Consider the following 13,890-nt stretch of genomic DNA (forward strand, 5'->3'; position numbering starts at 1 on the left):
CCACACCCAAGGGAGGAGAGAAATGAGGGGTGAGGTTATAGTTAACAATGACATAGAGCGTTTAAAAATCATATGTTGAGTAACAATATTTGGGGAGAGAGAGAGACAAGGAAAAGTTAGGTAGAGAGAAACTCTAGAGCCATTTCAGGGGGCCCTGTTTAAGCTACGGTGACCAAACAATTGCTTTATTGCCTCAGAGAGAAGCCAAAGCATTTTGTTCTGGCATGGAGCTGCTCAGATGTTCTTTCATATGGCCTGGCAAGGTTAAGGTAAGAGAATAAGCTTGGCTACAATTCAGCGGAGCCACCTCCTTCGAGAGCTCCCCTATGCACTTTCAGTGATATGTGGCTGAACAGGGAGAGCACATTAGCTTAATGGGTGGACAAATGACTCCTCCGTCGTCATAGCCGTGTGCCTGTACAGTTAATCCAAAGGTTTCATCACTTTGGTTCAATGCGCTCGAGCTGACACGCCGCCACTCTCAACAGCCGAATGTATCATTTCAATTAAAGCCAAAAATACCAGTAATGACTCAAGCAGTGATTAAGTAAAGATGTGGCTTAAACTGTTCCATACATCAGATGAGTATGGGTAAAGCACAGATGTTTGAGATGCTGATTTGCTCTGCTGAGATCTTTCTAATGGCATCATTTCCTGTCTCAGGACCTCAGCTATTATTTTAAATGCATATATCGTTTGCTTGGGTTCTCGGTTTCTATCTGCGCCTTTATTTTATGCCTTTGTATAACACATCAAGAACATTTAAACATTTACATGCACTTTACTAAAGTCATAATTTGTCTTTTTAAATATCATTTAAACACTAAAAACTAAAATGAAGTACACATCACCACACTTAGCTTATACAGCTTATACAGAAATATGTATACATTAAAGAAGGTAATGTGTTTGGACACCTGCAATTAAAAGGAAAAACCTGGGAATGTTTTCACCGCACTCATTGAGCACCTTCAGACACTCCTTGATGTTGTTGCAGCGTAACGTAGTCGTGCACATTTCAAACAACAGCCGCTTGGACTCCTCAATCCAATAGTTTGAGGCTAACAAAACAATTTCGTCATGGGACAGTGTTCTCATTTTGATGGCAATAAAGTTCAAAAACTCGTCCTCCACTATCACTGTCCCATCAGTTGCTTTACAAATAAAATTCCCAGATTTTGTTTGAGGGCGAGCAGCACCTCTCACTTGTACCGCAGCACCCGACGCCATGTAGTTGAAATTTATATTAAATGCAGTTGGCTGAAATTCAGAGCATTTTTTGACTCACTTAAGTGGAATCGAATAGACCACTATAAAACTATGATTTAAAATGTACTTAAGTAAACATTTTTATTTGGCATTATTACAAAGTGCACATTTTTTTAAGTGTACTTGAGTGTGTTTAAAAAAAAGTCATCTTTTTCACAAGGGTAGTACGGATGAAATTGCACCAGTTAGGTTCTTGCAAAGTTGTATTAACAGACAGAATAATGATAGGTTAGCTCTGCTTCGTTCAGCATGTATACGCATTAATCATATTATAATAACCTTGCTATTGTGCACTGCACACTCTGAAAGACAGATGTGTGATGTATTTAATTCTTCAAATATTACACATTGTGAATATTTAGAGAAATGGAGACTATACCCTAATTATATACCCAGATGTAGTAATGTCACTTTATTCTACTAGAATAGTCCTCTTGAGATTAACAAATAAAACTACTCCTCCCCAGCACAAACTTGGGTCCTTATTGTCTCTACAATCACAAACCTGAGATTAAATGGGTTGCAGGTGTCAGCACTAATAGTCACATAGGAGCTCAAGTTCAATCACAGCTGCTTACTTCCTTTTGCCAGTTCCTACTTTGCTTTTAAGAGATTCTCCTAACCCCATCATTCCATTTTTTTCTGTCATTCTCTTGTATACTTTAATACCAGGGTGGGCAAGAGGGCAGAAGCTATAGGAAACTGTCTGGGGCTCTATGCGAGTGGGAAACCAGATGTCCCATTGAGAGCCTGGAGTGTTTAGTCGTTAAAGCCATAACCCATTTCATCATCACCTTAATGCTAAGCCAATAATGGTCCAATGTGTGTCGCTGTAATCAATAAGGTTTGCTATAGAGAAGAAAAAAAGATAAATCATGTTGTACTGTGCAGAAAGTCTTTAAAAATTAAACGCATGACAGATTAATGTCAAATTTAATCAAATGCCATATTTGATTTCTCAGTAACACTTTACAATGAGGTTAAATTCGGAAGCATTCATTCATTTTTATAGCATTTATAGCAATTAATCAAGGTTCATTTTGATTTATAAATATACTAGTGATAATTGTTAAGTCATGTTTGATTATAAGGGATGATGAAGGCAGGTCCTTATTGCAAAATAAGCTCCAATAGGAGTTTAATATATATATATATATATATGTGCTGAGGAAATATTAATCATGATTAATCGCATCCAAAATAAATGTTTGTGTTTACATAATGTGTGTGTATGTGAGTGTGTATAATTATTATCTATCTATCTATCTATCTATCTATCTATCTATCTATCTATCTATCTATCTATCTATCTATCTATCTATCTATCTATCTATCTATCTATCTATCTATCTATCTATCTATCTATCTATCTATCTATCTATCTATCTATCTATCTATCTATCTATCTATCTATCTATCTATCTATCTATCTATCTAAAAATAAATACATACATGCATGTAGTGTATATATTTAAGAAAAATATTTTGTTATATTTTTATATAGAAGCATATACATATACATGCAAATATTTCTTAAATATATACATGTATGTGTGTGTATTTATATATACATAATAATTATACACAGCACATACACATATGTTATGTAAACACAAACTTTTATTTTGGATGAGATACATTTTTCCCCAGCACTAATATATATATATATATATATTCTCTGAAGATTTTTAGCCTGGTAATGGATATGACAATGTTAATGTATTTGGTATTGGCGGAATAGATCTGCTAGATGGATAGATAGATTCAAGTTTTATTGTCATTACACATACTGCAACGAAATGTGTTTGGAGCTTTTTCCTCCGAGCCGCAGCTATTTAAAACGCCGCCACAAGCTCTCCAGAAGTGAAAGCTACGCTGCTTCTGAATTGCTGCTGCTGCTGATTACTATTATTGCTGCTGCAGAGCAAGTAAAGGAACTTGCTATTGACAATACATACGCCGATACGCTGCTGTATGTAAGACAAACTGTATGTAAGACAAACACACAAATATCATCAATTAGCCATAGCAGATCTATAGAGGTGGAGCTGGGGAAGGGTTTTAGACAATCTCTGAAGTCCTATTCGGGTGGGATTATATACACAGTATATGATATGTGGCTTTCTTTGCTTTGGATTAAAGCCTCCTTCAGTATCTCCTTCATCATGCGCTTCTCTTCAGTCACTACACCGTTACTCACACACATACATACATATATATATATATATATATATATATATATACACACACACATTTATACACACACACACATACATTATATATATACACACACACACACAAATATATATATATATATATATATATATATATATATATATATATATATATATATATATATATATATATATATATACATATACACACAAATATATATATATATATATATATATATATATATATATATATATATATATTTGTGTGTGTATATATATATATATATATTTGTGTGTATATGTATATATATATATAAAAACCTGTCAAAACACGTGTAGGGCACGGTGTGGGAGCTTTTGAAAAAGATGCTCTCAAGAGGAACAAAGAATTATCAATGTTCAAAGAATGTCCTGTAACTAATGAATGTCCAGGATTATGTATGGCCATTAAAGGTACTTCAATAACTGTCTGTGGTGACATATTTCTCTTCCTGGGAAGGGGTAAAAAAAACATCTGAGGAAAAAAAAAAAACCACCCCACCCTTTAAGTCCTGCAGAGCGAGTCACTTTGTGTGTCGTCCCTCTTCCTGCCTCTGAAATTCACAATGCTTATCAAAGCATGATGAGACATGAGATCAGTGGGGGGCGTCAAATGACCTGTCACTTTTGTAGGGTTCCTCCCTCTCCCAAAGAGCCATGCCTGAGTATCCACACAGAACGAATCTGATATGTGACTGAACAGGGCACCGCTTGTGTGAGCGACACCATCTGTCTGTGAAGAGGTCCCACGCTGCATGTGAAATCTGATGAGAGGAAACAAAGGGAAGGAAAAGAAAAAAGAACGAAGGGCAAAATACATTTTCAATGGTAAAGAAGCAAAAGGAGGATAAGGAAAGTCATCCAAGCTGTTTCCTCTCTCTCTGGCCCTGCTTTATATTACTCTAAACTGTGGCACCTGTAAAAGACAGCATTACCATCTTGAGGCGATGAGCGATTGCCAATTTGTGATACATTTCAACAATTGTCACGGTCCTGTGCGCAATTATATTTCATTTAACATTGGCACCGAACAGAAAAGCACAGGAAGACAAACATCCCGTTGAAATGTAGTTAAAGCACAGAATAAACTCCCCGCCCGTTGAATCACTCCTCGGGCCATTACAAGGAGGTGTTTCTATGCATTCCACTCATTTGAATTCTGGCTAAGTACACCAGAAACAGGCTGCTTGAGGTCAAAGGTTATGATACTGACTGAAAAAAATGACAGCACAGAGGAAGAAGTCAATTAAAAGCATGTTAAACCTAATTATTGCATTTTAATACAGTCAGTTTTCCACAGCTTAAGATCATTATGGGCTTGGACAGCATCTCTTCCCTCATTAGAAAAATATGTTTGCCTTTTGAGGAGATGAGGCTCCGGTTTTCATGACAGAGGGATTGTGAAGAGAATGCTTATGTAAATAAACAAATTAGGATGTGCACAAACAGATGCAAACACACACACACACACACACACACACACACACACACACACACACACACACACACACACACACACACACACACACACACACACACACGTACACACACGTACATGTCTAATAAGCCAGGCTGCAGACTAGCAAAGTCAACACGTAGCTCCAATCAAAAACACCAGGGCTCCTAGCACTCAAGGTTGTCTTGGCACGCAGACAACATTACAACACATAAACAAGGCAATGGGTCCATATCAAGGCCCTGTAATTGTTATGAGCTGGGCTGAGGAGAACTGCCTTATTTTTACGGCATGCTTTTACTTCTGTTGTATGACCAAAGGCCCGGTGAGCAAATCTTTATAAGTCGTGCTGGAGTCGTATAATATAAGAGAATCTGACCATAGGGAGGGAAAATAAATAAATAAATCTAGAATTAAATGACAAACACCAGATATACAGAGCAGTGAAAAAAGGACGTTTTTTAACCAACGGGTTTGCCTCTCTCGCACCTGCAACACAGCAAAGTGGGCAATGACAGTATTTGACATGCCTCCGATTGTATTTCATGACCCTTTAAATGAAGTTAGCACTCTCCATTTGTAATGTCTGGCAGTATTCCCCGAGTTGCTGCTAATTCACACTCCTGGTGCTTGTCAATTGGTGCATTCAGAAATCAGAAAGCATGATTTCACTTGAATAGCATGGAAATAATTAAAAACAGCATTACACTGCATTCATCAGCAGACAGCTTGAGACCGACCTCATGTACACATGTACACAGATAGAGAGCCTCATTGCTTGGAGATGGTACTCGGATGCCTGGTAACCGGAATCGATTTTCCTCGGCTTGCTAAAGAACTAGAAACTCGCACAATATGCAAGTACATCTATGTGAAATCCCACCCAAGAGATGCATTAAACCGGCAATGCAACTGTACTGGGTAACTCTATGCTCGCAGTACCGCTCATGGATGGAAAAGGGAACGGAGGCTTTGAGTAATACGAGAGGGGGGAGAAAAAAGTTGGACAAAAGCACATTGTTGTTGTTACATTAATCTGGATACAAGAATGGGAATTTTCCTCCTCATTATGATCACACGCTGCTGGGCAAGCGGCTCCATTTTCTTCCCCCACCGTGCCCTGGCAGCTCGAAGCATCCCTGCTGAGGCGGCTTCCTCACCGTGATGAGTTTTTGACAGGCTTTACAGCCGTGCCAGGCTGAGCAGTGGCTGAGCAGAATGCTGGCAGTTTTTTGGCGGTTATTAATCTCCCCATCTCTTTCTCTCCATGCTTTTGAGATGGACCAGCCATCTCATAATTGTTAAGCAAACTTCTTAGAACAACAGTTTGTTTAAGCACATGTGGGCTATGATTTAAAACCATAGGATTTTCCCCAGATCTGGTAGATCTCTGGAGAATCGTCTAGGGAATAAACATTATCTTCTGCAGGTGTAAACCCCACTCAGGCTGATATTATATAGTTATTAGAGCTCTGAGCTAAACATACAACCACAATTTCAGCATACATGTGTATCAAATTACCCATAACACTTTCAAGATGATTTAGCCATTGAAAGGAATGGCAAAAAGCTGGAACCACTAATGGCGACAAAATGATGCTGAATCATCTCAATGAGCTCACATCAGTAAATTACACTAAATGCCAATATCAAAAAGATCAAATGGCTAAGAATAATTACAATAAAAACCTATTCAGACAAAATACATACAAGATATGAACCCTCTCAGTCGAAAAGACTTTTCATGTGAAACACAGAAGCACTGCTGCCATCTGCTGTCTGTTCAAAAAACTGTTTTGGCTCGCCAGGGAAGCGACCCTTTATGAAAACCCTTTATGATCCTTTAAGAAGGACACATATACCAAACAAAGTGACTAAATAATCATTCTTCTATGATCACCTTCATTAATCTGTCATGCATCCACTCAACATTCTGCACCCCTGCTGTAGAAACCTCTCATATGTGGAAGCAGTGGAATACAAAAGAAGATATTTTAAGATACAAGAGGGCGAGTAAATGATGACAGAAATGGAAAAAAAAAAATAGATTTGACTCGACTTGGAAATAGAAACAGAGTATTGCCAGGTACACGGTATATTTATTGGACATGGTATGATAAATAAAATAATCGTGTTCAATCAATAATTATATAAATAACAAGGTATGACAATATGGTATATCAAAGAGCTATGGCATAATTGTCTGAAACAATGATGGTACCATCACCACCACCACGTTGTTTTGTCAGGGTTGTTAATCAAGTCAAGTAATAAAGATAGCAGTGATAATCATTCCCATTCCTTTTTGTGTACTTAAATATTCCCATAATTGCACTTATTCACATGGACTTGATGAAGGAGCAGATGTGGAATCATCATGTCTTTCCTGATCATATGACCGCATTGCTGGAAGACATCAGAAATGATATAAGCAGTGTTTCTCTCAACAGCGCCCTCCTTCACAACATTTCTAAAACCAATCGTAGACTAAAGCATAAATCCAGACATCATTACAGCCAACAGTCAATATTGAGGTTTCTCATTCTAAGCACTGACACACCCTCTCCTTCCTGCATTAACCACGGTATCAAAACCACACACAAATCAAAGACTTAAAAGCAAATATATTGATAAAAATGATTCATTGCCATTGTCTTAATTACTCTTTATCCGGTACAGAAGCATTCGGTCAAAACAGGATGACTTGGGGTTGGGGTATATATTTCTGTGGTGTGCAACGAAGCAACTATCAAACCGATTTGAACTACAGAATCAAATGCGAAAAAAACAGCACATATTAGAGCAGTATGGTTCTCAAACTGGAGAAAAGGCCTATTATAGGGGGCATCAACAAAATTAAATTCAGTAACAATATAATAACTACAACACCACAACCATTAAAAATAAACTGAATATGTGGGTTTGTTTGTTTTATTACAACAGCAGTACAAGAGGTACATATCAGAATAGATGGGAGGGGGGCCTTGGAGTCAAAAAGGTTGTGAACCACTGGATTAGAGTATGTGACCTGCTCTGATCTGTGTCTTATTAGAGCCCGGATTTATTGTGAAACTGGACCTATAGTCCTTAGGTCTCCAAGCGGTGATGAAAACTGCCTTTAAGAGCAGAGAAATGCATGATCAAAACTAGGGGTGTAAAGCGGATGCTTTGTCACGACATGATCTGACATTGATTCTCATAGCCAGCGATACAATATTTGCCAATACCTCAAAGAATTCAGCAATTTTTGCAGAAAGACTACGATTCGATTCAGGGGTATATTGATCGATACTATGATATTATGTGCCTGTTTTACACAACCAGTTAAATTTGTATTTACTCACAAATGCAACCAAAATATATCAAACAAACATTTCTCTGGAAATTGTACACCCTTTACCCCAATTGGGATATCCACAACAAAAAGGTCACTTAAGTTTTAATAAATAAAGTAAAGTCACACGAGATCAGTAATCTTATGACAGCTTATGACATGACAACAGTCAAGAAAGTCTTTCAGGCTTCTGTGCTAAAATGTGACCCTGAACCACAAAACCAGTAATTTTTGGAAATTGAGATTTATACATCATGAAAGTTGAATAAACAAGCTTTCCATTGATGCATGGTTCATTAGGATGGGAAAATATTAGTTTGAGATACAACTATTTGAATATCTGGAATCCGAGGGTGCAAAAAAGTCTAAATATTGAGAAAACCACCTTTACAGTTGTCCAAATGAAGTCCTTAGCAATGCATATTACTACTTGTAATGAATTTTTGATACATTTACGGAAGGAGTTTTTTAATAAATTTTTTACTTAATATCCTAATGATTTTTGGTGTAAAAGAAAAATCGATAATTTTTGACCCATACAATGTACTGTTGGCTATAGCCACAAATATACCCGTGCGACTTATGACTGGCTTTGTGGTCCAGGGCCACAAATGTACAGGGTGTATAATTTTGTGCAAATCCTCGTTAGCAAACAGCAAAAATGAGGTAGTCCAGTTCAATTAAATTTACCAAAATAAATATATAAAAAAATCAACTGCAAAAATAAAGCAGTTAAAACGTATTATTTTTTTCTAATAGCACAAATAAATGAAATAACCTGAAATGCACTTTTTCAGCTAGGTCTAACAGAAATCGTAAAAAAATATCATGAAAAGCACTTTTTCAGCTAGGTCTAACAGAAATCGTAAAAAAATATAAAATGTAAAATAACACAGCATAGTCTTCACTGTACAAAAAATTAAATATAGATTAATCCCTATTAGAGTTACAAAAGTTATTCAGGCAGCATAAGGGTTTTGGCTGTTGTCACTTTAAGAGCGAACGCGTGGATCCTATATAGGCCTACTTAGTGAAACTGGCTAGGCTTAAAACACAGGCCACTGATAAAGTTTCATGAGGATTCAGCACTGGTCCGATCAGGACAGTGACAGATCCATCAACTCTGGACTGCCCTGGATCATCGGGCAGTCCTTATTGTCAAAAAATAGTTTAAACGAGAAAGAATGCTTTGATAGATGGACAATGCGCAAAGATGAGATGAGTGTCAAAATAGAGGTTCTTAAAAATATAGCCTATGGGTATCGTTTTTTACGTGTTGCATCATATTGTTAGTCGTTTCATCGTATTGTTACACCCTTAATTGAAATCTTATTGTGTCAACATTTTTTTAATATATCTTCTACTGCAATAAGATATGTTTTTATTGGCAAGTCTGTTGAAAGGGCACTTCAAAAAACCACAACTTTATCCTTGTATCCCCTCACAGCTGAAAAATGTTGCCCATTCTCTCAAGGCAAAATTTCTCACTCGCAATAGATAATTTGATAAGTCATCAGCAAGACTACTTGCAGATGACTTCACAAGCCGTTTATTGATCCGAGACGATTGGTGTGAGGGTATGTGGAAAGCAAAAACTTAAAACAACAACTTAAAGACAACTCAAGCATATCTATGTACTCATGAGCGAATCTGATCAGCACAGGAATCTAGTGTGTAATTGATAACAGTCTTTTTTCCTCTGTATGCAAGGTAGACTTAATTAATACCAGTACAGAGGAGATTCTTTCTGGACAAGTCTGACATATTTATCACGGGATGTCTGGGTAAGGCACTCTGGAGTTCGTCACACACGGTGTCTAAACACTAACCTGCCAGATGTGTTAGGATCTTTTTTCCGAGGCAGCAGTTCCCATCAACTGGCAGAAGCAATTACTAGAGGTTATCACAGGTCATCAACTGCAGAGTGGCGAGGATTTGGATTTCCTTCCTTCAAACTCCTTTTTCTCCATCTAAATATAAAGATTCCTGAATCATATGCAAACAAGAAAATACATTTTTACATCCTAAGATGACATTTTAAGAATTCTTATCAGTGTTGATGGCTTTGGAAATTTAATTTACCATATGACGCGTCTGTCTATCTGTTGCCATCCCAGAATGCATTGCCACTTCATGCAGTAACACGATCTAAATACAATCCAGATGTACTCCACCAATTGGTCTAATTCCTTCAAGCCTCGATATTTCACATTACATATATTAATCATCTGAGGCATGTCACAGATTTCTGCACTGATAACAACATCCCTCCCTTCAAACGACGGCTGACTCATTCCAATCAAACCAGTGGGGCGGTTATCAAAACAATGCTGCAAAAAAGGAGGGAGACAGACGTCTCGCAAGCTGTTGCGCTCAAGTGACAAAACATTAAGTGCCTCCACCTTTGGTTTATGAAACTGCGGTTTCTGTTATCCGATTCAAAGAACCAATCAAAGCTTTGGAGGTCAATTCAGAGGGTTTTTTAAAATAAACACTAAGAAAGGTCATACAAAAATATTCTATTACCATCTTCACAATAACACATGAAGCACACCCTTGAAGGTACAGCCGATAAGAGCTTCAAATTATATTATTCTGTACAAGACAACAGGTGTGGACCTGCCATGGTAGATTTTCAGATTCGGCTTGCCAAAATAATCTGTTACTGTTGGATAGTAACATGTCCACATGCAAAAATGTCCGGGCTTCCAACACAACAACTCTCAACTTGATTTAACCTGCTGTTTTATCTTCCCCGGCAGAATCTGAAGACATTGTCAGTGCAGTTCATGAAGAGCCCTTCTCTTGTCCTCAGGCTGAAAGCCTCTCTCCAGGGTCCTGAAGCATGGGCTCTAGGCCGAGAGCTGGTCCAGGGCAAGAGGCCAAACATATCAGCAAGCCAGTACCCCGCCTGTCGGGCCCCACGGTCAGTCGTCCTCTGAGGAAAGCTGGGCCCCATCATCATGCACCTCTCTGTAGGCTTCCAGTGGGCCTCCTTCTGGGTTGTAACTCTCCATCCTGATAGTCAGACCATCTGCCAGCTTCTGGGCAGCTTGTTTGGCCTGCAACTCCTGAAATAAACAGTATACACAATTACATAAATGTACTACTTCCTGAATACATAATGAGGCAGGAACACACACACACACGCACAAGTGGCAAACACGTATGTTTTATACTCTCAACTTCCAAAAAGGTCGAGATTTTTGTGGGGGAAAAATGTCATGAAACGTCATTCATCACTTTCAAATCTCACTCATCTTGGTCTACTATTATCAGGACACCTTCAACCTACCAGGTGCCTTCTGGTCTGCTCTTGCTGAAGGTCAGATGACTCCTCTAATGACAGCAGCTGGGCAGGATTGTAGTGCACGGGTGGACGCTTAGCCGCAGTAACGTCATCCAGGTGTTTTCGTTCATGTTGTCTTCTGGCCTCTGCAGAAAGTGGCGTGGTGCTGCCAGAGGCCAGACTAGGTGATGTAGACTTCGATTTTACAGCTAACCTAAAGAAAGCACAGACACTTTTATCCAAAGTGACTTAAAGAGCATTTGAACTATGGATTTTGAATGTTTATGTATTTCCTAAAACTAATCCATGACTTAGCTGTAGCAAATTAAGTCCTGAAGCTATACCAGTAAAGTGCTCAATGTTATAAAATCGTATTCCTCACATTCTAGATCAGTAATCTTAATTGAAACTGAAGAAGATTGACTGAAGATTACAAAGACAAACACATTTTTTCTGTGGATTAATTTGCACCGATTCATTGTTCACCACAAGACTCGTCATGCGAGGCAACAAAGTAAAAAGTCACTTTGTATAGGACTAAAAACTGATCTTGTTTCAACTGTAACAAACTATAATAGAGCTTAATTTGTAACAGAAATATGAAGTGTAAATGTAGTATTCAATTTCATCTCATTTTTAAGGAAAATACACAGCCATGCAACGACATTTGTAGTTCCACTCACTGGTTTGGTTTGAATCTGGGCTTCTTCATATACTCGCTATTCTCTGTCTTTTCCAGGACTTCTATGTAATGTGGTTTCTTCTGATATGGATTACCCAGAAAGGGCTTACTAGAAGGTAGGGTTTTGATGGTGCCTTGGTCTGAGCCGTTGTTACTTTCAGAAAGTGTTACTCGTCCAAACACCTCCACAAGCTCTTCGTCTTTCATCAGTGAGGCTGGTGCATTCCCAGCGGCTGTTTCTAGTGTTTCAGCAGCCTGCGGCCGGGATGTCAAAGACTCCTCTTGGCCAAACAGAACACCATTTTCCTGTATGTTAGCCTCATCGATATTAACATTGGCTTCGTTTCCGTCATGGGATGGAATAATCATGTCAAAATTTGAGTCTAAATGCTTATCTGTGCTTCGCTTGGCAAGGGCTTGCTGATATTTAGCCTGAAACTCTGTCCGGAGAGAGATTAAACTTGCTTGTTTTCTCTCCTCCTCCTCCAGATGTCCAAGTGCAAGGCGTACTTTCTCCACAAAGTCCGCAATCTTCTTTCCCTTATCTGGGAGGCTCTGAATAAATCTCCTGAAGTGATCATAAAAGTACAATTTATATTTGTATATATTTACTTATATAACACTTTAACATTGCAGACTTTTCAAAGCAGCGTGATAGTAATAAATATGAAAATGCAGTGTTCATGAAAAAATGTATTTGTATTATGTATAAAAGGGGTATTTTTGATTTGAATTGTACATTGTCCCAACTTTTGTGTTTAGTAGTTTACACTGCCACTCATGGGATGCACGCATCTACGATATTTACACGACTAGAGGTTACTGTAGGGGCGCCAGTGGTTCTGGAATGATCCAGAATATTTAAACAGCATATTATTCTAGGCAGTAATATTAATTTAGTTATATGTACGCACGTTGTGATTAAATATTCAAGATAACGGGGCTAAAATAAAATTGCATCGGTCATCACTTACTTATTAGACAGTAACTTTTCTTGTCGAGAGAGTATCTCAAGGAGCTCATCTTTACTCTTGCTTCTCAGATCACCCACTTCCCCCTGGCGCGCGGTCCACGACGCCGACATGATGAGATCTGTGAAGAATGAGTAAATTACTGGTAAATTAGTACGAATCTCACACTGACATGTTCACTCTATAAAGCTTCATGACTGATGATACGCGGCGCTACATATAAACTTATGCCGCCATGTGTCAAAAATAAGAAAAGACAATGAAGTAACCCACGATAATACCTCAAAATGTATCATACATTCATTACAAAATAAAAGACCCATACAAAAAAAAAACTAGTATCTACAGTTGAACACAAGTAGCATTCAACTTTTTTTTTATATACATAAATAAATGTATAAATGCATATACACATACATAATTAATTAAATAAATAAATACATAGTTAAAAATTAAAATAAATAAATCGTTTGGTGTCCGTATTCCATTGTCAAAATTATCGTTTACATAATTATTCATAACACAAAACGCTGTGTGAATTGCAGAATAAAGCTTCCGAAGGCTTTGAAAAAGAAACAGAACCTAGAAAGGAAAAAACGCTATTGCACTGGCGTCATCTGCTGGGCAAATGCATGCACTCCACTGTGACGTTTAAAAATAACACTAAATTAAATTA

At 37.8% G+C, this 13,890-nt stretch overlaps 1 protein-coding gene across 1 annotated transcript; it reads right to left on the reverse strand.

Moving 5' to 3' along the window:
- Window positions 1–10,732: 10,732 nt before the first annotated feature.
- Window positions 10,733–13,475, reverse strand: polr2m (RNA polymerase II subunit M). Its single transcript, XM_079837627.1, has 4 exons — window positions 13,218–13,475; window positions 12,245–12,811; window positions 11,568–11,775; window positions 10,733–11,343 (listed from the first exon to the last, which is right to left on the reverse strand). Exons 1-4 carry the CDS (start codon window positions 13,325–13,327, stop codon window positions 11,200–11,202), a joined length of 1,029 nt encoding a protein of 342 aa, XP_079693753.1. The 5' UTR covers window positions 13,328–13,475; the 3' UTR covers window positions 10,733–11,199.
- Between the last annotated feature and the right edge of the window lie 415 nt (window positions 13,476–13,890).

This window comes from Gobio gobio, assembly GCF_949357685.1.
Source record: "Gobio gobio genome assembly, chromosome: 2".
NCBI lineage: Eukaryota > Metazoa > Chordata > Actinopteri > Cypriniformes > Gobionidae > Gobio > Gobio gobio.

What these genes read in the sequence shown, in the direction of transcription:
- polr2m (XM_079837627.1), bottom strand. Translation starts at nt 13,327, where the DNA reads ATGTCGGCGTCGTGGACCGCGCGCCAGGGGGAAGTGGGTGATCTGAGA. An exon ending in GAAAAGTTACTGTCTAATAA is followed by an intron (nt 12,812 to 13,217) that starts GTAAGTGATGAC and finishes TGATCACTTCAG; the next exon opens with GAGATTTATTCAGAGCCTCC. An exon ending in CCCAGATTCAAACCAAACCA is followed by an intron (nt 11,776 to 12,244) that starts GTGAGTGGAACT and finishes TGCTTTCTTTAG; the next exon opens with GTTAGCTGTAAAATCGAAGT.